The sequence below is a fragment of the Myxine glutinosa genome, chromosome 1 (assembly GCF_964187855.1).
Source record: "Myxine glutinosa chromosome 1, kmMyxGlut1.1, whole genome shotgun sequence".
Taxonomy (NCBI): Eukaryota; Metazoa; Chordata; class Myxini; order Myxiniformes; family Myxinidae; genus Myxine; species Myxine glutinosa.
In genome coordinates, this window is record NC_136261.1 from 229,377,644 (window position 1) to 229,404,450 (window position 26,807).

At 43.0% G+C, this 26,807-nt stretch overlaps 1 protein-coding gene across 7 annotated transcripts in view; it reads left to right on the forward strand.

Moving 5' to 3' along the window:
• LOC137434919 (DNA-binding protein RFX2) overlaps positions 1 to 26,807 on the forward strand; it is a 205,977-nt gene that overhangs the window by 85,493 nt on the left and 93,677 nt on the right. For 4 of the 7 annotated variants that reach the window (XM_068128163.2, XM_068128178.2, XM_068128142.2 and 1 more), the window contains exons 6-7: positions 22,279 to 22,555; positions 23,804 to 23,878. In XM_068128163.2, coding sequence (XP_067984264.2) covers positions 22,279 to 22,555; positions 23,804 to 23,878 — 352 coding nt within the window. The remainder of the gene's footprint in view (positions 1 to 22,278; positions 22,556 to 23,803; positions 23,879 to 26,807) is intronic. The other 3 variants (XM_078784817.1, XM_078784813.1, XM_068128170.2) reach the window with 1 other exon arrangement.

Below are 26,807 nucleotides of genomic sequence, written 5' to 3' on the forward strand. Positions count from 1 at the left end.
GGGGAGAGCGGGAGCGCATGGGGAATCTGGTGGCGACACTGCGGGGGTCAGCCGCCGACGTGTTAAACGTAGTCCCAGAGGGAATATTGACCAGCAAGGCCATTTGTGAGGCCTTGAATAACAGGTACGGGACAGGCGCAAGGTGCGACCTGGTCAGGGCACAGCTGCTGCATCGCAGGCAAAAGCCTAATGAGACGTTGCAGGAGCTGGCCCAGGATATATACCAATCTGTGAGGATAGCATACAGGGACCTACCAGCACAGGCGTGGGACAAGCTGGCGATAGAAAAATTTATGGCGGCTCTCCCTGATCCTGAGGTCCGGACGTTGGTGGAGTTACAGGACCCACCCTCGGTGCACCGGGCAGCGGAATGCGCGGCGAGACTGACCTTTTTGAGAAGGTCGAACCGCGCATCGGAGAGGGCACCTGTGACGGTACGGCAGGCCGAGGTGCGGGATCAGGAAAAGCCAGAGGATGACATCGGGCGAATGTTAAGGGGAATCAGCCGCCAGCTGACAAATTTGATGGGGGGACAATTTGCAGGGAGCGAGTCACGACAGGGTGGTCCAGGTTGGCCATCGGGACGGCCTGATTTTTATCGGGCTGGGCCGGGAGAAAGGGGGGGCTCCGCCTGGCTACCAGAGGGGTCCGTTCTTGGGGACTTGCTTTAGATGTGGGAGAAGAGGGCACAGTCAGAGGAATTGTCGGCAACCATATGGGCCCCCACCTCCTGACAGGCTTCGCAGTCCAGAAAGGAGGGGGCCCCCAGTAGGTCCACAGGTGCCAGACAGAGGACCACCACCTCCGCCTGGGCCAATAGCGGTAGAGTGTGCGGGAAACTAGAACGAGCCGAGCATATGGGCCATGCTCGGCTGGCATGTGTATGGCAAAGCATCCTTCTTTGGTGAGGTTAGTAAAAGGTGACAAATGTTTGGCATGGGTAATCTGTGGGTTAGATGCAAATTTAAGGGTGGATTTTGAAATGTCATGGTGGACACTGTACAGTGACGCCATTATTGATCCAGGTGTGTAGACCAAAGTGTTGGAGGCTGTGATGAAATTAATAGGGTCGCAAGACACAGCTTTCAACTGGTTGCGGGGGCAACTGTGCTGATATTTGGGACGCGGGATGATGGGGATGTAGTTGTGTAGCCTGAGGGTCAACGTGGTGCTGTGCGTGTCCGAGGTGTGTGGACCATGTCTTCTGGGTGGGTCTCCTGGTGGAGCATGGCTGTTGACTGGACCTTGGTGTGGTCAAGTGTGGGTGAGCACTGGGGGGCTGCAGTTCTGTAGTCGGACTGGGGGATGATGGGGAGGTGCAGGGGACGTGGCTGTAGGGATGCCACGCACTGCGACCGTGCCCCCCAGGGCCGAGGTTGTGTGTGCGGTAGTGTGTGTTGTGGCAGCAAGTGCTCACCACATTGGCCAGCTGGGGCTGCTGCAGCTGTGTTCCTCGCAGGGGGGCCGAAGGATGGATGGTGGGTCGCACCCTTATGGACACTCATGGGCCATGTTGGCGTTTTGACTGCTCACCTTGTCCCGGTGACCCTTGCACGGTAGAGGTGCAGAGCTGTCGTGGCCATAGGTAGTTGTGTAGCGATGATCACCGTTGGATGCGGATCCACATACCTGCCAGTGTAGTGGGGACAAAAGAGAAATTTGGAAGTATTTGGTAGGCCCAATGTGAAATTTTGGGATTGTGAAGGGTGGATGACACTCTTGAACCTGACCAACCTGCAACTACCTGCACTTGAGGTGAGTGTTTTGAGGAGTACTGTCCCAGGCTTCAGGACTTGCTTTGGAAATTGGGGACATGTAAATTGGAGTTGGGAGGCGGGTGAGAGGGATGACATGGCCGGTGAGGGGATGGAATGGGAGCCACAGTGTCTTGTGGGTGGCGTATGTTTTTGTATTGTGGTTAGGTGTTTTGATGTGGTCGTGAGAGTGGAACCTGGAGAGTGAGTGATGATTATTGGAGATAATGAGGGGCGATACTTGTGCTTTTGGAAATGTGCTTTTGGAAATGTGTGATGGTTTAAATGTGAACTGGGGGATTTCACATGTGGCAGGCCATGGCAAGCCTTGTAACACCTTTTACACCAAGAATTGTACTGAATTGTGCTGAGTTGTGTGGAGAATTGAATGGCAGCGGGGGAGGAAGTGTGTTTTGGGGTCTTGTGGGTGGGGAAGGTGTGTGTGTCCGCAGGTACAGAGCAAGCTCTGAGGAGCGATGCCTGCGGGCCCCCCTCTGCGGCAATTACCCCTGGCAGCCAGTGGTAACTGGAAATTGGAGCTCGTCGGTGGAGGGTCTGGTTGGGCGCCGCGGGGTGAGGAAGTCCCCCGGTGACCCGTGTTGCTGCGCGAAAGCAGGAGGCAAAGGAGCCTGGTGTGTGTGGAGACCCTCACCGGCGAGGTAACGGTGGAAAGGGGCTGTTGGGCTGTCACGGGGCCAAGAGGTAAAGGGGGGGGGGGGGCAATGAACTTGTAAGTCGGTTGACTTGTTTTTGGGACTGCGGGCACCACAGCCTGATGCGCCCCCACCATCTTTTTGTGCGGTACCTCCCCGCTGCCTAGTTGAGGAATGCACACACACGTGAATGACATCAATGCCATGGTCCTGCAGGGGGTGTATTGAAATAAGTGCTTTGTTGATTTTTGAAATGCCTTGATGACCTATGGAATGAGAATGAGTGGTTAAGGGGTCTGTGTTGCATGAATGTGGGCGAAATCCACCGAGCCGTGTCACTCACCTGTAACATCTGGACAGGGCCCGTGGAAATTTAGGGGGATGCATTGGGGATGGCCCCGCAGGTAAGGTTGAGTCTTGTGGCATCCACCGGGGGACGCGGTCTGTAGACCGGGGTATGTACAAAGGTTAGAGTTTTGAGTTTGGAAAGATGGTTAAGTTTTGTGGTTAAGTTAGTGTGGTGTGTTGTTTGTTTCCTCCCTCCACAGGAACAACGAAGAAAATGTACATACTTGCATGATGGTTAAGGGGTTCAGCATGTTAAGGAAGTGTAGGTAGGTAGTCCGACTCACTTCCCACAGCCCTTCCTGATTTATTTCATAGGTTAATTAAGTGTGTGACAGTAAGTGTTAAGGCTGGAATGGTAGCGCCTGCGGGGAACCTTGCAGGAGCTACGGTTCCAGGGGGGGGGGGCTGTGTTATGAATTTGGTAGAGCAACATCTAGAGCTAGGTAGATCTGAATAGGTAGGTATTTGGCTGTCGTGACAGGGACTCTACATGTAATAAGTTCTTGATGTTTAGGCGGTTGTCGGGGGAAGATGTATGATTGTGGACCTACCTGGAGGTTCGAGTGTTAAATAGTGAGGGATTAAAGGTAACGCCCCTGTGAGTCTCACCTAGTAATCAAACCTTTGTCCATTATGGCACTGCAAACCACATAAACATTAGTTAGGTCCTTAGCGCAACATTAAATAATTCCTTTCCCTGACAATGACTTCGGAACAAGTGGATAGGAAACCAGGCCAAAAACACCGCCACAATACACCGCCACCGTTTACACCTCCAAGGCCTACAAACCTCGCCTGGCACACGGAGGACACCGAGCACACAGGGCAGTCGGCAGTTGGCACACCGAGGACACCGAGCACACAGGGCAGTCGGCAGTTGGCACACCGAGGACACCGAGCACACAGAGCAGTCGGCAGTTTGAGGCAGTTCGTTGAACAGTGGCACACAGGGCACACAGGACTCAGCAGAGGCAGCATTTCGTGGGAGCAGTTCGTTGAACAGTTGGCACTGAACAGTTGGCACTGAACAGTTGGCACTTGGCTGCCAGCACTCCCGCAGAGAGTCGAGTCGAGTGGCTATCAAAGGAGTCCTTCCTGTCCCTGGTCAAGTGGAGTTTGTGCCCGCGTTGGAGGTCGTCGACGCAGGGTGCTTTTTGGTGCGTGGTGCTCGGCCTTGTGGGACTTGGAGCGAGGGACCTCGTGGTGTGCGATCGGGCCGAAAGGAGCGGTGTTGGACGGCCGCCACAAAGACGACGAAAGACAGACAAGATAAGCCCGAATCCGCGTATATTTTGAACGACGTGACGTATTCTTTTCGTAATTCATCTCCCTCGTTTTGTGTTTGCTGTCAGTCGTGTGGGGACGTCCCGATCTAGGATATTAGATTTACCGGCGGGCTTTTTTCACTGGCTTTACTTTTCCATAATAAATCCTTGTATTATTTTCTGTATATATCTGAACGCAGTTTCCTGGGTGTTTCATTTTAATAGATAAGGCTGCGGAGCTTTGTTGCGTCTGCCCTTCCGCGCGTTTAACTTTGTGTTGAGTTTGAATCCGCCATTGAGTTTTCGCCTCGGGAGTTAAAGTCTCGCAAATCGGCCATCCGTAACTGTGGTGTTAATCACGGTTGCGTAACAATATATATATATATATATATATATATATATATTGTTACGGACCGCGGATAAGATGTTAATTTGCCGAGCGGATGGCGCCACGGCCCTAACAGTTACCCCGACTAACCCGATTCCTGAACGTTGGCCAAAATCGCGCCACAGATATTCAATAGGGAAAAGACAAAGGCGACACGGATGTGAAGAAGAAGAAGGAGACAAAAAGGTTTGAAATACGAATATGATTTATTACTATGTACAGGATTGAAAGAAACCAAGGAAGAAGGAAAGATAATAAAATAAAGACAGAAGGAATCAAGGAGACACAGTGCAATGCGAGCTTACCTACAGTCTTAATTAACCCAGGGACAAGACAAACAGAACAAACTCACGTACACGAATGAGGAAATTGCAGGTTGGTTTTTGCTGGAGGGAGAAGGTCGAACCACAAGCTGGAAGGCTTGGCAGGGCGCACAGCAAGCCGGTCCTTGTCCGGCTGGGAGCGAGCAGGGCGACGTCGGCACACGTATCTCTTTTCACGCGGCAGGGGCTGGTTGTCGCTGCACGTATTTTTCTCTCCTTGCGCGTCTCTCTTGGGGGCGTCGTCGTGCGGGTTATATATGCCACGCCCTTGAACCTTCGCGAACCAACTCGATGTTTCTCTCCACACCCTCTCCAAGTCCAACCCCTTGTTCTTGGTTGGTTGAGTGGGGCTGACTCACTCCTCCCCTCTATGACGAGGTGGGGACACGCCTTTCTTCTCCGAGGTTACCTCTTGCATAATGGAGTCGCGGTGAAAACAGCAACCCACAGCTGCAGCAAATGCGGTTTGCAAGCAGGAACGGCTTTGGGAATGGGAATAAAAGGGGATCTATTTATTTGAATTCGGTGCAATGGAGTGTCAATTAATGGAAGACAAATCCTTAGCCTAATACACAGAATAAGGATATAACTACTAAACAGGGATATATGGTGTCCTTCGTGTATGTTTTATGGAATTAACTACGGGAACGCCCTTTGACCTTTATACACAGACTGGAGGCAGGAGGGTCCAGAATAAAGCAATAATAAAAAAAACACAATAAAAAAAACACAATCCTCATATCCACAACAATATATATATATATATATAAATATATATATATATATATGTATATATATGTATGTATATGTATATATATATATATATATATATATATATATATATATATATATATATATATATATATACAGTATACACACTATATATATATATATATATATATATATATATATATATATATATATATATATATATATATATATATATATATATATATATATATATATCAGTCACTATGCGACCCCCATATCATCAGTGGAGAACCGCCAGCAAGGCTGCTGCTGCACCTTGCTGGGAGCGATAAGCACCGCCTGCCACACGGTAACGTTATCTCTGGTCAGATTACAGATACTATATATATATATATATATATATATATATATATATATATATATATATATATATATATATATATATATATATATATATATATATATACAGTATATATAGTTTATGTGTATCCAAATATATATATATATATAGTGTGTATATATATATATAGTGTGAATATATATATATATATATATATATATATATATATACAGTATATATATATAGTGTGTATACTATATATATATATATATATATATATATATATATATATATATATATACAGTATATATATATAGTGTGTATACTATATATATATATATATATATATATATATATATATATATATATATATATATATATATATATATACAGTATATATATCTATAGTGTGTATACTGTATATATATACAGTATATATATATATATATATATATATATATATATATATATATATACAGTATATATATATATATATACAGTATATATATATATATATACAGTATATATATATATATACAGTATATATATATATATACAGTATATATATATATATACAGTATATATATATATATACAGTATATATATATATACAGTATATATATATATACAGTATATATATATATATACAGTTTATATATATATATACAGTTTATATATATATTTATATATACAGTATATATATATATATATACAGTATATATAGTTTGTGTATCCAAATATATATATATATATATATATATATATATATATATATATATATATATATATATATATATATATATATATATATATATTTGTGCAGCATCTGTCCTGTCCTGTCCTGTGTTGTGTTGTGTTGTGTTGTCACTGAACTACTTTCTCAAACTTTTGTGAAATCGTACCAAACTTCTGGAATGCACATATCTCACCCGGCGGTATGTCCTAAGGGTATTTTTTTTTTAAATTCTCCAATTTTTATTTTTGGAATTTTTTGGGGAATTTTTTTTTTTTGCAACTTCAATTGTTTATAAAATGTGATATCACGTATATTACAAATACATTTGTGCAAAATAATTGTTTGAATTATGATTGGTTTAAACCATGACAAAACGGCAACTCGGGTACAGTCATTTATCTATATATCGACACATCTGGGCAGTGTCTGTGTTGTCACAACGACTCCCTCAGACTTTTGTTTCCGTGGTTGTGAAGTGTTTTTAATAACGTTGTGGTGGTTTTGAATCACGTGGTGGTGAGGTATTTTGAATTATGTGGTGGTGAGGTGTTTTTAAATGATGTGGTGGTGAGGTGTTTTAATATCCCATGGTGGTGAGGTGTTTTTAAATCACATGGTGGTGAGGTGTTTTGAATTATGTGGTGGTGAGGTATTTATAATTACGTGGTGGTGAGGTGTTTTTAATTAGGTGGTGGTGAGGTGTTTTGAATTATGTGGTGGTGAGGTGTTTTGAATTACTTGGTGGTGAGGTGTTTTGAATTACTTGGTGGTGAGGTGTTTTTAAATGACGTGGTGGTGAGGTGTTTTTAATTTCGTGGCTGTGAGGTGTTTTTATTATGTGTTTTTTGGCTGTGAGGTGTTTTTATTACGTGTTTTATGGCTTTGAGGTGTTTTTAATTTCGCTGTGGTGAGGTGTTTTTATTACGTGTTTTATGGCTGTGAGGTGTTTTTATTACGTGCTTGATGGCTGTGAGGTGTTTTCAATTTCGTGGTGGTGAGGTGTTTTTAATTTCGTGGTGGTGAGGTGTTTTTATTACATGCTTGATGGCTGTGAGGTGTTTTGAATTACTTGGTGGTGAGGTATTTTGAATTACGTGGTGGTGAGGTGTTTTGAATTACGTGGTAGTGTGGTGTTTTGAATTATGTGGTGGTGAGGTGTGATCGTCCCAAACTTCCAGTCTGCACCGACCCCTCCCCTATGTATGTGCTGAGGGGTTCTTTCTTGAAAAAAAAAACATTCAACCTCAATCTTCAACCTAAATTGCCTATAAAAATGTAATATCACAAACACAACAAATACATTTGGGCAAAGTAATTGTTTGTATTATGATTGGTGAAAATCATGACAACACAGCAACTCAGGTACAGTCATTAGCCTCAGCTAAAATAAGCCCGTTCCTCAGTATCGACGCTTGGTGAGGCGAGCACAGCGAGCCGAGCCAAGCTAGTACATATATATTTATGTATATAACACTACAAAGATGCCCTCTCCCACGCCCGCTCCGCCTACTACTCTCAAATTATCCACTCTGGCTCCGGAAACCAAAAAGCACTCTTCTCGACAATAAACAAACTCCTCCGTCCCCTGAACACCACCACCCAGTCATTCACAGTGGACAACTGCATCTCCTTCCTCTCTTTCTTCCAACGCAAAATTGACAACATCTACAACAGCTTGACCACCGCCGCACCCGCTCCCCCTCCAAACCACCTGCCCCCCCTTGTCCTGCCATCCCCTGTCTCAGTTCTCCCCAATCTCCCCTACTGACCTCTCTGAACTCCTCATAGGAATGAAAACTGCCACCTGCACTCTTGACCCCATCCCCTCCAGCTTTGTCAAGGCCTCCCTCCCTGCTCTCTCTCCACTTATCATTGCAACAATAAACTCCTCCCTGTCTACAGGCATCGTCCCACCTTCCCTCAAAATTGCTGCTGTTACCCCCATTCTAAAAAAACCTGGTCTAAACCCTGACACCCTAAACAACTTCAGACCCATCTCCAACCTACCCTTTCTGTCAAAAGTTTTGGAACGCGCTGTAGCCACTCAACTCAAACATCACCTCTCTGCCAATAACCTGTATGAAACATTCCAATCCGGATCCCGCTCCAACCACAGTACTGAAACTGCTCTCCTCAAAATCACCAACGACCTTCTCCTCTCCTCTGACGCTGGCAACCTCAACATTCTCGTCCTCCTTGACCTCAGCGCTGCCTTTGCACCATCGATCACACCATCCTCCTCACCCGACTTGAATCCACCTTTAACGTTACCGGCACTGCCCTCTCTTGGATTAAATCATACCTCTCTGACAGATGCCAGTTCATCTCCATCAATAACTGCAAATCCCCCACTGCTCCCCTCCCCCAAGGTGTCCCCCAAGGTTCAGTTCTTGGCCCCCTCCTCTTCATCCTTTACCTGTCCCCCCTCGGTCACTTAATCCGCCGTCATGGTCTCCAATTCCACTGCTTCGCCGATGACATCCAGCTTTTCATCTCCACCAAGTCCGTCTCCACCGACACCCACTCTATCCTGACAAACTGCATCACTGAAATAAAATCCTGGCTTCAAATCAACTTCCTCAAGCTTAACTGTGATAAATCTGAAATAATCATCATTGGCCCAAAAACGCTCACAAAATCCACCAATAACTTTGCCCTCAACATCGACGGTATCCCAGTATCCACCTCCCCTCACATCCGGAATCTTGGCGTCATCTTTGACCAAACCCTCTCCTTCGACAAATACACTAAACAGATCACAAAGTCAGCCTTCTTTCACCTGAAAAACATTGCCCGTCTCCGCTCATCCCTCTCCTCCACGGCTGCAGAAACCCTCATCTACGACTTCATCACCTCCCGTCTGGACTACTGCAATAGCCTCCTCTATGGTTCACCCTCAAAAATCACCAATAAACTCCAATACATTCAGAACTCCGCTGCCCGTCTACTCACCCATTCCCGGACCCGTGACCACATCACCCCCGTCCTTTACAAGCTTCACTGGCTCCCCATCCCCCAGAGAATCCAGTACAAAATCCTCCTCCTGACATACAAAGCCCTCCATAACCTGGCCCCATCCTACCTGGCTGACCTCCTCTCCAGACACACTCCCACCCGCAACCTCCGCTCTGCTGGTACCAACCTCCTGACCCCCTCCATCCGGACCAAATTCAGATCCTGGGGGGACAGGGCCTTCTCCATCACTGCTCCCACCCTCTGGAACTCACTACCTCACACCATCAGAGACTCCTCCTGACTCACCACATTCAAAACATCACTAAAGACCCACCTGTTCAACACTGCATTCAACATTCAACCCACAGCATTTAACCCCTGACTATCTCTTCTCCTTCTCCCTCCTTTTGCTTTAAATATTTCCCTATTGATTCTTGTCTTTTTGCAATTGTTGTTTTCATGTGTTGTTATGCATTATGTTTTCCACTCTGTCAAAGCGCCTTTGGGCTTCTGGAAAAGCGCTATACAAAACAAATGAATTATTATTATTATAATATACTAGGGCATGCCCGTACTATATATATATCTAAAATTATATCCCCCCCCTCTATTTACATGAAATGGTTTGGTCCAAAGCGAACGGCTTGCGAGTACGGTGACAATCCCCCCCCTCTATTTACATGAAATGGTTTGGTCCAAAGCGAACGGCTTGCGGAGTTTGGTAAAGAAATCGCCATAGCGTGCACAAACGCGCAGGAAAGCGAAAGAATCGCAAATTAGTTTTAATTAGTTTTAAAACATAGTTTAACGCCATAACGCGTTTAACGCCAACATAGTTTGCCAACGTGAAATAAATGAATACGCTCTCAAATGTGCCGTCCGAGGCAGAGTCTGTTCGGCACGTTCGGCACACGTGATAGCTCGCTGCTCTCTGATTGGTTGAATCGTTTTTTGGACATAGCTCGGTAACTACTTGTCCGATTAATATGAAACCTTGAAAAGGCACATCCTCGGGTCCCCAGCAATATACCTGGCAAGTTTAAAGTATATCGGACCCGTGGTTGTCGAGAAACAGCGGTCACAGACAAACAAACATACACACAGAGATTACTGGAATTATAGATAGATATATATATATATCTATCTATAATTCCAGTAATCTGTGTGTGTGTGTGTGTGTGTGTGTGTGTGTGTGTGTGTGTGTTTGTCTGTGACCGCTGTTTCTCGACAACCACGGGTCCGATATACTTGAAACTTGCCAGGTATATTGCTGGGGACCCGAGGATGTGCCTTTTCAAGGTTTCATATTAATCGGAGAAGTAGTTACCGAGCTATGGCGATTTATTTACCAAACTCCGCAAGCCGTTCGCTTTGGACCAAACCATTTCATGTAAATAGAGGGGGGGGGGGGGGGGATTGTCACCGTACTCGCAAGCCGTTCGCTTTCCGTTCACGCAAGCCGTTCGCTGGACCAAACCATTTCATGTAAATAGAGGGGGGGGATATAATTTTAGATATATATATATAGTACGGGCATGCCCTAGTATATATAATTTAATTAAAACAGATTTTTCAAAGAGTGTGGGGATACCAAGGTCTATTAGCTGGGTTTCAAGCCCTTCCATTTCAAACTAGGCATGGTAGCTAGTATATATATACATATAATTATATATATATATATATATATATATATATATATATATATATATATATATATATATATATATATTGCGGACCGCGGATAAGATGTTATTTTTGCCGAGCGGAGGCCCCGCGGCCCTAACAGTTACCCCGACTAACCCGATTCCCGAACGTTGGCCGGCACGCGCCACAGATATTCAATATGGAAAAGACAAAAGCGACACGGATGTGAAGAAGAAGAAGAAGAAGACGAAAAGGTTGGAAATACTACTAAATTTATTCCTATTATTTACATGCTCAAAGTAACCAAGGAAGAAGGAAAGATAAGAAAATAATATACAGAAGATATTAGAGACACAGTGCAATTATTAACTTATACAAGCTTAATTAAATACCCAGGGACAAGACACACAGAACAAACTCACGTACACAAAAGGATGGAAAGGCAGGAGGTGGATGGCTGGAGGGAAAGGAAGGTCCAAGGATGCTGCAGCACAATCGGCGCGTTTGGCAGCCGCCGTTCCTTCACGGCCCCGCTCAAAACTGCCGTGCAAGTCCCAAGCTGCGGTTACTGAAGCTGCTGTTGTTGTTGCTGCGTGGACGTCGCGTGCTTTCTCCAGGCTTCTTGCTGTTAACTCCTTTTCTTGGTCCAACTTTGGCGAGCAAGGCGACGAATAGCAGGCTTTGTGCTTCCCTGGATATCCTTTGGCAGTCCCTTGCGCGCGCGCTTTTATGGCGCCTCCGGTGATCAAGCCGCCGGCCTTTAGGACACGCTCATCGGTCAGCTCGCCTCGGCCCTGATTGGTGGGCACAGGCCCTCTGACCCCGAGCTGAGCACATGCTTAATGGCGGCTATTGGGGTGAAATCAGCAACCCACCGCTGTAACAAACCTGTGCCCCGTGCAGTTGGCAATGGAGGCTTGGAGGGGATGTAATTGGCAATTGAGGCTTGGCAATGATGAAAGGGGAATGTGAAAGGAATCTACTCTATTTCACTTGGTGCAATGGAGTGTCATCTTAATGGAAGACAAGGCCTTACCCTAATACACATAATAAAGATATAACTATCAACCAGGGGGAAATCTATGATTGGGTGACGTGATTGTTTATGACCTAATTATGGGACGCCCTTTGACCTTTATACATAACTGGAGTAAGGAGGGTCCAGAATAAAGCAATATTTCACAACAATTTACTATACAATACAACACAATAAAAAAACACAATCCTCATATCCGCAACAATATATATATATATACAGATTTGGCATTTAATATGGAATTTTTTTTTTTTCTTGACTTGGGTTTACTTTCTTAACTCAGTATATCAATCTGGTGAATTTCTTTTACACTTTGGTGATTTATTTGTTAAAAGAACCATGTCACTGATTGTCTGTCGCAGCAAGAAGTCAACAACAGGATTATATCACAGGTGGCATGGCAAAATGTACGGACAGGTGCATTTGATGATTGGCTTCACAGTCGGGTATATAAGGGTTGTTGCATTCTGTATTAGTGGAAAACAACTGCTGCACGTCTCCAAAAGTTATTGCCGCTTCCTCTGGAGATGGTCCGTCAACTCGACAATGCTGTTTGTCATGGAGTGGTGGCTTTACGAAATTACGGCATGAAACAGCGTGCTATTGCTCGGCAGTATGGCTTCACTCAAGGTCAGGTGTGAAAGATCCTGAAACTAAATCCTCAGAGGGGTGTCCCTACTACAATACCGAGGCCAGGACGTCCCCGCAGAACCACAAGGAGGGATGATCGCCAGCTGCACTGGTTAGTCCGCAATGGCCGTACCAAGTCAGCTAATCGGCTTAGAGCTGAGTGGCAGCAACTGACAAATGTGCCTGTATCCAGAAGGCTAGTCACCCAACGACTGGTTCAAGCAGGCTATCGTGCCAGGCGTCCCCTGAGAAAGCCACGCCTGACCAGACAACACCGCCAGCGCCGATTGCAGTCGGCCAGACAGCACCGTCAATAGCAGCCAGGACACTGGAATCACGTGATCTTCAGTGACGAGTCTAGATTTCTGGTCTATCGTCAAGATGGCCGCGTCCGAGTGCGCAGACAAGTGCATGAAGCCTACAACAAAGATTGTATATTGCCAAGAGTCCAGGCTGGAGGTGGTGGGGTGACCGTTTGGGCTGCTTTTCATGCAGGGGGAAAAACTGACCTGGTTGTTCTGAATGAAAACCTGAACCAGTTCAAGTACAGGGCCATTCTGGAAGAAACATTGCTTCCATTTGTTCGTGCAGCCTTTCGAGGAAACTTTGTCTTCCAAGTGACAATGCACGGCCTCATCGTGCTCGCATGATCCAACACTTTCTTGCTAACCGTGGTGTAGAGCATATGGAGTGGCCTGCCATGTCCCCGGATATGAATCCGATAGAGAACTTGTGGGCAGAATTAACGCGTCAAATCGACCACTTGGACCAGCAGCCGACCTCTGTGCGTGAATTGCAGCAGGCTATTGCAACTGCATGGCAAGCGATTCCTGTCCAAACCTTGGCAAATCTCGTGAACAGCATGCCTCAACGTGTACGTGCTCTCCTGAATGCTCGTGGGGATTACACGAATTACTGAACTTTAATTTTACTGTCCGTAATCCCAGTCGTAATTTAACTTTTGTTTTTGTTAAAAAAATTTGGCTAATGTGCAAAATAAAGAGATACTTCTGGAAAACGCACAGAAGTTTAACACAGTACTGTCCGTGAATTGAGTTCGATATCAGTTTACATCACTTTCAAGGATCAATTTATTTGCTTCGAAATGTCAAATGTGGTTTTTGTTTCTTTTAAAGGTCACATTAACAAAATCTAGAATAATTTCAACATAATTCCAATGAACTTTTGGTTCTAAGTCATCTTGAAAAGTAAGTTCACCCCCACAAAAAAAATATTCCATATTAAATGCCAAGTCTGTGTATATATATATATATATATATATATATATATATATATATATATATATATATATATATATATATATATATATATACAGTATGTGTGTATATATATATATATATGTATGGATATTGTTATGGGTTTCGGTGTACTACGAGAGGGGGAATTCCTGCCTCCCCGCAAACTTCCCAAGCCTGAGGCGACCAAGCACAAATAATTTTGTACCATGGCAGGTTGCTAGCCAGCAATGAACGCCAATTGGTCCGCCATGCAGTTACGGGGTTTCCGTCTAACTTGCCGTTTACCTTTTCCACGCACTTTCCAACCAGGGAACGCGCCCTCGGCTATGCATGAATTGTCTCCTAATTAGATGTTTAATTTTGGCAGCAGAGCTTTACCACTGATGCATGCCGGACCATAACAGGCCAATCAATTGGGGAATGATAATCTCCTAGGCTAACCTAATTGCGAACAGCACTGGATCAATGAAGGAAAAGACGAACGTGGACAGATGGAAAGGAACGTCAACAAGAGCTTTATTATAAAAACAGGGATATTTATGCAAAGGGATATTTATGCAAATACTTATTCATGCTTTTTTTATTAAAACACGGATATTTATGCAAAAAGAGGGATATTTATGCAAAAACATGGATATTTATGCAAAGGTGGGAGGAAACTCAAGGACTTTAATGTTCGGGGGGAGGGGGTGGAGGAGGGTTACATGCAAAAGGAACAATCGAGGAATGAATGTTTAAAATGTACAAGAGATCGCAAGTAATGAAGAGTGCGGCGATATTTATAAGCAGAAAAGAAAATGTACGAGATGCAGACTTAATTATATGCCTTACCCGCCAGCTATACACCATACAGGACACACATCAGACCATCCGCGGAGCGAGAAAAGAACAGAAAGAAAGACAGTGCAACAGTTAAATGGCCCCGTTTCTTACCGGGCGGAGCAGACTTCCTGCCCCGACCCAAGCGCTAAAGGCGGGGTAAAAAGGAAAGAAAAAATGCTGGGTGTCTATGGTGCGTGTTGGAGATGTGCGGTTGTGGTGCGTGTATGCATGTAGGTGCACGAGAGAAAGTGTGAAGGTGCGTTATCAGGTGCACCTCCATCCAGCCCCACCCACGCCAGGCCCTCACATCAAATTTTCCTTATTTGGTCTCAAAATCATGGCACAGTACGGAGCTCTCCGTGATTAACATGGGGCTTGGCTTGTGGCATGTTAAAGGTGCGGGGTGAAACCTGAGGGCTCGTAACTGTTCGTGGGGACAGACAGAGAAATTCACTATTCACAGGAGGTCAATGGCCAGTCAAATGTCTGTTTGTTCTGAGGTGTTCAATGAGGTTTGTAGAGTTCCTGCCACCGCGCGTACTTCTCCCACTCCCAGGTCGGCGGCACCTGTGGCACCTGTGATGGGCGTGGGTGAGGTGATGAAGGACGTAATGATGAGGTATGTGGGTAGTTGAGGCGAAGTTGTGGTTTCTGGGTCGTGAGGCTTTTCGTGTCGTTGAGCAATGAACAGCGTGTATAATGGCTTAATGTCATTGAATTTAACGTGTGTAGGAAACAAGTGTAACTAACAAGAAAAAGCAATCAGAGATTGCAAACCCTCGCCAGGATGTCTTTTCAGTGGATTTTAAGGCTTTTGTGGTAAAACAAATATGGTGGCAAAATCTGTATTAATAAACGGTAATTGTGATGTACTTATGTGTTGTGTAAAAAGGAAAGATTAGGGGAAATAGAGTTGGTGACGGTTGGGTTTTAGCGCGCGACTCAAATGAGCTTTTGGTGTGATTATGCAAATGAGCACCCTCATTACAAAGCGCGTGCCCACAAAGTTCGTCCAGACTACAAATAATTTACAATTCCCCCAAAGACAAAGGAGGAAATGGAGGGAGGAAAAACATCTCTAATCTTATACTATGGAAATAACTACACTGAGGGACCAGTATGTTGATTGCAATTACCGTGTGTGTGTGTGTGTGTGTGTGTGTGTGTGTGTGTGTGTGTGTGTGTGTGTGTGATATTATAACATTAAATCTAAATTTTCCTCAGTGGGTGTAGGAAAGTGTTTTAGGCACCCACAAAAAATAGAAAAAAACAAATTCTTCGAAATGCCAACAGGATGAGAACATCACTGGGGGGCAACTCTGGGTACTCCTGCTAGTTGTTTGTAAAAATGTAATATCACGAATATTACAAATAAATTTGTACAAAAGAAATGTTTATATTATGATTGGTGTAAATCATGACAACACAGCAACTCAGATACAGTCATCAGCCTCAGTTATAACAAGCCTGTGCCTCTGTAGCGACGCATGGTGAGGCGAGCATAGCGAGCCAATCCACACTCGTACATTTATATATGTGCAGTGTCTTCCTGTATTGTCACTGAACAACTGTAGCCTGGTGTTGGCTTAACGGTTAGGGTGCCGGCTTGGGATCCCAGGATCCTGAGTTTGAATCCCGGTCGATCGAAGAATTAATGCCAGGGGGGTTGACTCAGCCTGTCATCCTTCCAAGGTATGCAAATTGAGTACCAGCTCACAGGGAATTGGGGCACTGCATCAGCGGTACAAAAACACGCTTCCAGAGAAATTATGCAACCAGCAGTCACAGGCTGCATACGAAACAGCAACAACTGAACTACTCCCTCAAACTTTTGTGAAATTGTACCAAACTTCTGGTCTGCACCTACCTCTCCCGTGTGTATTTAACAGCCCCAAATTTATTTTTCATCTTAAATCTTCAACATAAATTTCTTACAAAAATGTAATATCATGAATTTTACAAATACATTTGTGCAAAGGAAATGTTTGTATTATGATTGGTGTAAACTGTAAATCATGAAAATACACCAACTCATACTTATCCTCGGTCAAAACAAGCCTGTCTATATTGTGACATGTGGTGAGGTGCTTTCAATTGCAGCGGGAGTTGTTTTGAATTACATACATTGAGGTGAGGTAATTTTAATAATGTGGTGGTTTCAAATAAATTTGTACAAATTAAATGTCTGTGTTGAGATTGGTGGAAACCATGACAACACAGCAACTCAGGTAGTCATTATCCTCAGTAGGAACAACAACAACAACAACAACAACATGCATTTTAAAGGCCATTTTCCCTGCTAGAGTGGGGGTTAGCCTTGCGGGCCCCATGACAATCTTCTCCATTTTGCCCTATTTTCTGCATCTCTCCTTGTTAACCCCCTTGCCCGCATTTCTTCTTCCACCATCTTTAGCCGTCCACTAGCCAAGTCTTTCTCGGTCTTCCCCGTCCTCTACTTCCTTCTACATTCATTTCCATCACTCTTCTCAACCAGTCACTTTCATCCTTCCTCAACACATGACCAAACCATCTCAACCTGTTCCTCTTCACAGCATCAATCACAGGCTCTATTCCCATCATCTTTCGCAATTCATCATTTGTCTTCCTCTCTCTCAACGATACTCCACACATCCACCGAACCATTCGCATTTCCACCCTTTCCAGCCTTTGTTGCTGCTCTACGTTCATTACCCATGTCTCGCTCCCATAAGTCATAACACTTCTCACACATGCAGCATACACCTTTCCCTTCAGCTTCAACGACACTCCCCTCATCGTCAGCACGCCACTCAGTTCCCGAAACTTCTTCCATGCACATCTCACTCTAGCAACAGTTGCCGAGTCTGATCCACCTTCTCCATTCAGCATGTCTCCAAGGTAACAAAATGTTTTAACACCTTCCAGCTTCACGCCGTCTCCAAGATCCAACTCAACATTTCCTCCATCTGCAGCTCCATCTGTGCACACCTTACACTTGAATGTAGCTGTCACACGGGTTAATGACCCTCTCAAACCACTACATTTTTGATGAACCCACTCAGCGCACATTGTACATTGAATGGAATTCACTCCGACACCCTTCCTGCACACAGCACACGGCCACTTCCCAGTTCTTTCCACCTCACCACATGCTTTACCACTTGCCATCACCTTCGTTTTTCCGATATTCACCTTCAGACCTTTTGTCTCCATACATTCCTTCCACTTGTTCATCTTCTCCTTCAGTCCATCGATACTTTCTGCAATCAACACCAGATCATCTGCATACAACAACTCCCACGGTAAACCCTCCTTTACGTTCCGAGCCAGCACCTCCATCACAGCTACAAATAGTAGTGGACTTAGTACCGACCCCTGATGCACTCCCACCTTCACCTCAAACTCACCTCTGTTCCTGTCCTTCGTCCTTACAGCTGTGCGCGCTCTTTTGTACATTGCCATCACTACTCTGATCAACCATTCCTTCACTCCTATCTTCCTCAATGCCCATGTCACTACTTCACGTGGAACCCTATCGAATGCTTTCTCCAGATCAACAAACCCAAGAAACAACTTCTTCCTCTTCTCCATGTACTTCTGCAACTGCCTCAATAAAAAGCGCGTCTGTCGTTCCTCTTCCTGGCGTAAACCAAACTGCATTTCGTCAATCTTCACTTTCTTCCTTATCCTCCTCCAACACCCTTTCCAATACCTTCATTCCATGCTCCAATAACTTTATCGCTCGATACGAGCCACAGTCCAGAGGGTCACCTTTCCCCTTGTATCGAGGGACGAGGGTACTCAGTGCCCAAGCCACTGGAATGCAGCCTTCTTTCACCACCAGATTGCAGATCTCTGTCATTCTCTTCACACCCCAATTTCCCGCTGCCTTCAACATATCTCCCACAACTCCCGTCGGCCCTCCCGCTTTTCTACTCTTCATTGCTTTTATCGCTTCCTCAACTTCCTCCTCAGTTATCTTCTCTGCCGGTCCTAAAACTGGGTTACTCTCTATGTTGCCATCCCATTCATTCTCTGCATTTACATTTACATGTTTACATTTTACATGTTTTACATTTTACATGTTTACATTCACACATATACATTCACACATATACATTCACACATATACATTCACACATATACATTCACACATATACATTCACACATATACATTCACACATATACATTCACACATATACTGAAAACGTTCAAATAAATGACTGAAAATGTTCAAATACTGAAAGGCTATCCAATTCTTATGGAAGTTTTAAAGATTATTCACTTCATCTTTGGACATAAGATAATTAGGACAAGATTCAAAAGTCTGCCATATTGTCACTGACATTTAAAGTGTATTTTTTTTAGTTTCCATTGTTTTTTCCTTTCTTTTAGGGTTTTTTGCATTAATACTCGTGCATTAATACATTTTTCTGCCTCTGCTGATGACCGCCGTAGGCATTATGTTTTCAGGTTGTTCGTCAGGCTGTCCGTGATAGGTTTTCGTTGCTGCAATAGTTTGAGAACTGCTGAAGGGATCTTCGTCAAACTTGGTACAATTGCTGCTGTTGTTGTCCGGACAGTTCTCTCGAACAAGCCCACGGCACAGAGACAGCAGACTGATCTTACAGGAACGACCCAGAGTTTCCCCACATCCAGGATGGTGTACCCCACCTTGCTGAAGTCAGGGCAGAGAGAGAGAGAGAGAGAGAGAGAGAGAGAGAGACAGAGACAGAGACAGAGACAGAGAGACAGAGACATATATCATGTTAGCTAAAAATCCTGTTACCGTGATAACTTGTGAACCAGTGATGCGATTTTGCCCTTGCCCATAACCCTAACAGCTCGGTTAAGTATCGTAATTTAAATATTTAAGTTCATGACTATGGCATTATATCTTATCAAAACTTTTGGTTTTTACACGATTCATTTACTTCTTTTTTTTTTCCAAATAATCTGTGCATGCCAAAGCAAAGCGAAAAACGTTCTTAATGTTTAGGCCACCTTAAGGTTTAGAACTGAATAGTTCAAACTGAATGAGCAGTTCCTTGCCCAAAAAAACATTTCCAAGCATCTAAATACATACAATTGAAGTTAGTCTACCCCAGTTATGAAAACGTTCACATTTTGAGTCAAAATTCACTGCCATGTAAGGAAAGAGTTACATTTTGGGGGTTAAAGGAATGGGTTACATTTTTGGGATTGAAGGACAGAACAGAAAAAAAAAGATTTTGGATCCAGATTCCTCACTCTTGTTTTTCCACGATATAACTATTTAAATTACATAAATGCAAATACAGGAGGGTCTTGCCATTTGGGGATTTTCCCCTTTGCAGATTCGTCTTCGCGATGAACTTATTGAGGCAAGGTTTGCTGATTGTGGTCATTGCGCTCAAATAATCGTGGGTAGGTGAACTTTTTTCCACATTTACTCACCTAATTAATATGGGCCAGCAACACAATAACCCACTCAAATCCTCTCACCTCATCATCTCCATCAACCCATCTTTATCATCACCATCATCAACATCGCCATCACATTATTGGATCAAGTTTATCATCATTATTATTAAAGGTAAGTTTCATGATCTTAATAACTCAAGAAAATAAACTTTGTTATATGCTCATAATGAATGAATGAATGAATGATCGTTTTAAGGCCATTTTCCCCACTTGAGCAGGGGTTAGCCTTGCAGGTCCCATGACAATCATGGTTCCCTGTTTGAGGCAATGTTTTTATGGCCGGATGCCCTTCCTGGCGCCAGCCCTTAGTCACCTCTTCGATGCGCAGGGATACTGTGTACCTATTCTAAACCGGGGTACACACCGGGATCATTCATCCCAGCAAGCTGGTACTCAATTTGCCGACCTCGGAAGGATGACAGGCTGAGTCAACCCCCCTGGTGTTAATTTAGCGATCGACCGGGATTCGAACCAAGGATCCTAGGATCCCAAGCCAGCACCCTAACCGCTAAGCCAACACCAGGTTGATTGAATGAATGATCGTTTTATTATATGCTCATAATGCAGGAAAATAATACTTTTTTATGTTTTTAATAAATCTTTCATTCATAATCATGCTAAAGTATGCAATTGGGTGTCTGTCTGTCTGTCTGATGATGATTTTTTCGACCGCAATGCATTTGGTTGTTACTTATCCAATCTCAACCAAACTTAACAGGAGTACTGAGGGTCACATGATGGACGTTGTAGCAAATTCATTTGCCCTCTTCCCCAATGGGGTTTCCCCACCAAGGAGGTTGCATGTTGAGGTGTATAATCCATGTTAAGTTAGCTTTATCATGTCGTTTCTCCAAGGCCACTTCTAGTAACAAAAGTAATAACATGCTAATTTATAATACCATAATATTAATGTTATTACCAAACAGTATTAATACTAATAATATCCCCTCTCCCCAATTCGTTTTTCCTCCTTGAACAAATGCAGTGTTAACATGTATAAATAGTTTATTGTGGCATTTCGTGGGGGCAACGGCCCCTACTAGAGGTAAAAATATTATAATCCACAAACACGGTAATTTGAAGCAGTCGCTGCTGCTGTTGAACATGAAACTATTGAACACGAAAATAAATTTGGAGGAATTCGGACATCCGTGAGGCAAACTATGCTTATTGCGTCACGAACGCACCTGAGCGAAGATCTACTGTAGTCTATATATCCCACAAGAGTTAATAACATGACCCTTCCTGACACTTCTGTGGCATTTTTCCAAGGCCGCTTCTAATAACAACACTATTGATAATAGCATAATATTAATGGTATTTAAAATGAATAACCCCCCTCCCCAAGGGGTTTTGTGACTTGCGATACCCCTTCCCCTAACCCACTCCCCTCCCCCTTCCCCCGACACCTTTACAGAAGTAGATTTTATTGTAGGGAATTTAAAATGGTGAGGGACAGTCTAATGAATGGTGAGGCATGGTCTGATCTAATATATTATGGTGTCATGCTCAGTCTGACCCAAAGTTAAAACAAGCCTGTGCCCCCATAGCGATGTGTGGTGAGGCCAGCGTAGCGAGCCGATCCACGCTAGTGAAAATAAATAACACAAAAACAATACACAGACATGTTAATTAAGGGCTCAATTTGCCAAAAAGGGGTGACAAATTTTAAAGGTGAAATTCCTAACCCTATTTTTCTCATTACCCCTTAAGTTTGTGCATCACAGATTTGCGGTTCATGGGGATTTTCAACAATGTAACCCCTGCGAATCGCAAGGCCCTCCTGTACATTAATTTCGCTCATGTTGTACCATAAACTTGACTCACACGTCAAAACCTGTCGTTGGTAAGGCTTGCAGCACGAAGAATCGAGCACATCATTTTTAGGCCATAGTTCTGATACTATAAGCCCAGGGCATAAAATTTGATAATTTCCCTTTCTCTTTCCTCTTTTACCTTTGCCCATATCCAGACGCTCAGCAGCATACCCATATGGTGAGGCACAGCTGTATGGGCAAGGTGACGGTCCTGCTGCCTACTATGACTCCCAGGGCCGTGTCACGACACAGCTCTCCACGGTTGTGTCTTCACATGGCCTCATGGCCACAGGAAGCAATGCCGCTGGGGAAATGGGCATGACCATCGCCAGTGGGCAACTGGTGTCCGAGACTGGTGGGGCATATCTTATCCAGACTATGGACAGCAACGGACAGGCACTGAGCCAGGCCACACGCGCCTCTCCTGCCACGGTTAGCATTTTTGCAAACGGGCAATTTTTGGAAGTCACCACATGTATAGGAGACCAGAAATGTCATTTTGTGTACTCCTTCAGTTTGATAACACTTTTTTCATTTAATTCAGCTTTCAGTTCATTGCTAAACTTGCTTGCATGCATGGATTGTCCTGGAGCACCTTTCTTTGCAAATTGACACATTGACCCCCCAACAACAAGCCTCCTCGCATAAGCCAGTAATTTATTTGAAATATGGTTGACCTTATCATAATTCACAGTTTGCATATGCTTTTGGTGTTTTGCTTCCAGTTTTAGCTGCTTTTAGTGAAAGTGGTCCACACATGAGGGTCATTCAAAGAGTTAATATATTTAACATGTAATGAAATAACCATTTATCCAACAATCAGCGTTTTGGTTTTCAAAATGGCATCACATTCTTGGCAATGTTTTATAATTGTTAGTTTGTGGGCGAAAAGTCTGGGTTTTTTTTTCCCCTTATAGGCAGGTTATGTTTTATACCATATGTCTCTGACAACCTTTGAAAGAGGAGTAACTTTTGAAACCATTCCCTCTACTATGCGTTTCAAAAGCTGAAACAGTGCAAAGTGGGTGCATGCAGCTCAAATTAACCTTTGAAAAAATCGATCATATAATTGTCTTACAAATAACCGTTACTCGATGGTATGTGTTGTCCAAATAAACTGGTTGCAAAAGTACAATTAAAACGAACATAATTTGTAAGCAAATTTGGCAGGATGCGGGTGAAAGTGACAGTTTTGGATTTCTATGAAAAAAGTGAAACAACCTTCTGTTCAACTTCCGTATGTTTGCCATTGCTAACAAGACAAGTGAATGCTGAATTCATTTCCTGCAACTGTTTCTGTCGAGCCTTATGTGACCTAAGCTTATGGATTTTATGGCCACTGTTTTGAAGGCGTGCTGCTCCACAGCACTTTTGCTCCTCTCATTGCCTTCCTTTATTTTTCCTTCATTATATATATATATATTTAAATATATATATCAATATTCATGCTTCCTCTTTTTTTTTCTACCTGTCTTTCTATTCTCTGTATTTTCACTTCATCTTTTTTTTTTTGTTTACCATCTCTTCTTTTTTTTCTCTCTCTCTCTCTCTCTCTCTCTCTCTCTCTCTCTCTCTCTCTCTCTCTCTCTCTCTCTCTAAGAGCCAGTTGAGCTTTCGATCATTTTTGCACCACTTATCCCCTTGAACTTCTGAGCCCTACGTTTCTCATTCCACTGTCAGATTCAGTTGACGTTTGAGACCCTGCAAAGCCCTGAGGCTATGCCAAGTCAGAAGAGTTATCTACTAAACTACCATGTAAGTGCTCCCCCTGTAGCTCAAGCACGGGTAAATTCCAGTACAAATTGAGGCCCTCTGAAAGGGACTTTTTATCCACCTTTCAGCTCCTCTTTCCCCCGCAATCCTTGTGTTCCATTAACTGCATGGCCGGCTTCTGAGATTGCATGCATTTTTTCCTTTCGCTTGTACAAAACTGCAGTCCATTTGTGTTTTTGTTGACCATTTTAATCCAGACGGAGTTTATCTGCATGGCAAGTTTGTTTTTAAAATGGAGAGCAAACGCTTGTGAAATTATGTTATGAACCTGGAGTATCATAGTATTTATAAATTCATCAATATGGCCTTTAAAATAGTTTGGTTGCTGCAATCACATCAACCATTTTAAAATTATCTGATTCTCAACTTTCAAATTGTATTGTTCATCCAAGCAAACGTCTGACATGGGTATGCTGTACATTATCTGTAACGGTCATCTTCCTTTAAATTTGTGCTTTGTATTCTAGTTTAGATATGGCTAGAGAGGTCTATGTTGTTCTCAATTACGTATATATATATATATATATATATATATATATATATATATATATATATATATATATACACACCACGCACACACACACACACACACACATATACAGGTAGGGGAACCTCTTATCCGGCAAACGAAGAGACCTACAAACTGGAAAAGTTTTGAAACACCATGGCCCTGCAATGTTTAACACTTTCATTGCACAAACCTTCTGAAAAGTTGATCACCCCATGCACAATCATTTGGTGGGAAAAACCTAGCACCACAAAAATGACATTGCACAACCACCAAATACAAACCTGGTGTGTACATCCAATTCAGCATCACCGCATTGTGCTCTGTAGTTTTGTGCAATCCCTCCTGTATCACAATCATGTCTAAGGCCTTCAACATCTGGGCAAGCTTGTAGTGCTTTGAAAAGGAAGCTTTTATCGCTCAGTATTAAGCAAAAAGTGGAGTTGTTGCGGAAGCGTGACGTGAGTATTTCGATGAAACGTCTCGGTGAGGAGTATGGCGTTGGTACATAGACGGTGTATGATCCAAATCAACAAAAGGAGCAGATGTTGAAATTTTATGGCGAGAGTGATGTGCCCAAGCTATGTACAAAAGGAAAACGTTACTTCAGTGGAAGACCACTGATGCTGATGATGTCTTGATGGAGTGGATCAGGCAGTGCCACTCGGAGAATTTTCCTTTGGACCATGCAATAATCATGTCACAAGCAAAAACCTTTCATAATAAATTAGGTCCAACGTCATTGTGTGAATATTCGACTGGGTGGTTCAACAAATTCCGGAAGAGGCATGGGCTACGTTTGCTTATTGTCTGTGGTGAAAAAGTGTCAGCTGACCGCTTTTGTTGCGTCAAACAGTTGCAGTCAAACCGCTTTTGTGGTTTCCCTGTCTGTGGCTAAATAGATATAGGGACACCGAATCCGGCAAATCCCAAAAACTGGCCAGCCTATTTCCCCATGCCTGCCAGATAAGGGGTCCCCTACCTGTATGCACTTTTGTATAAAAGTTCTCGAGAACAAGGCAGCAATGATGACTTGAGTAAAGTAAGCATCTGTTCTTGTTGTCCAGTCATATTTGCAGTAAAGATAACAGTAGGATCATGAAGGTGAATAATTTTTGATGATATAGTCACAAAAAAAGAATAAAGAAATAACTTTCTTTCACAATCGGAAAAATATGACTCAAAGACTTTATCTTAGTAGGAATCTCCATTATAATGGATGGTACATCAGTGCATTTTTGAGTGTTAACATTTATAAACTGTATCAGCAAATCAATGTCAGATATATACAGTCACATGAAAAAGTAAGTGCACCCCATGTAAAGTTTTGACTTTTTCAACATATTTCAACATACAGCTATTTGATCTTCATTTCAAAAATATTGATAGATAAAGGTGATATAATATAACAAATATCATGAAACATTCACATATTGTAGTCCATTGTATAATTTAAATAAACATAAATGCAAATTTCGCATGTGGAAAAAGTAAGTACACCCTTGGCTCTAATAGGTGGTATTGGTATCCACAAGCACCTTGCAGTTTTTAGTTTTTAGTTTTATGTATCAGCAAATATTAAAAGTAAACAGAACTCAATGTGACATAGGTTTCTTTATTTTCTTTATTTGAATCATATCAGTGCGTACATACGAAGGTTTACTAGTTTAGAAATCATAACATGATTCATCATGTACAGTCACGTGAAAAAGTAAGTACACCCATGTAAAGTTTTGACTTTTTCAACATATTTCAACATACAGCTATTTGATCTTCATTTCAACAATATTGATAGATAACGGTGATATAATATAACGAATATCATGAAACATTTACATTTTGTAGTCTATTGTATAATTTAAATAAACATCAATGCAAATTTCGCATGTGGAAAAAGTAAGTACACCCCATGAAATGTTTTTTTATCTTTTTAACACATGTGGACATATCAATATTTGATCTTCATTTAAACAGTATCTATAGATAAAAGTGATATAATTGAACAAAAAACAATGAAAGTTGACTTTGCAATAATTTATTCAACAAAAAATTGTTGCACAGCATGCACAGCTCGTTTCAAATCCCCCCACAACATCTCGATGGGATTTATATCCGGGCTTTGACTTGGCCATTCCAGAACCCTCCATTTCTTTCTTTTCAGCCATTCCTTGGTGGATTTACTGGTATGTTTAGGGTCATTGTCATGATGCAAGGTCCACCTTCGATTGAGCTTCAACTTTCCGACAGATGGCGTCACATTATCCTCAAGCACCCTCTGGTACAATGAAGAATTCATAGTGGATTCTATGATGGTGAGCTGCCAAGGCCCTGATGCAGCAAAGCTGCCCCAAGCCATAATATTTCCACCACCATGCTTTACAGTTGGTATCAAGTTCTTGTGGT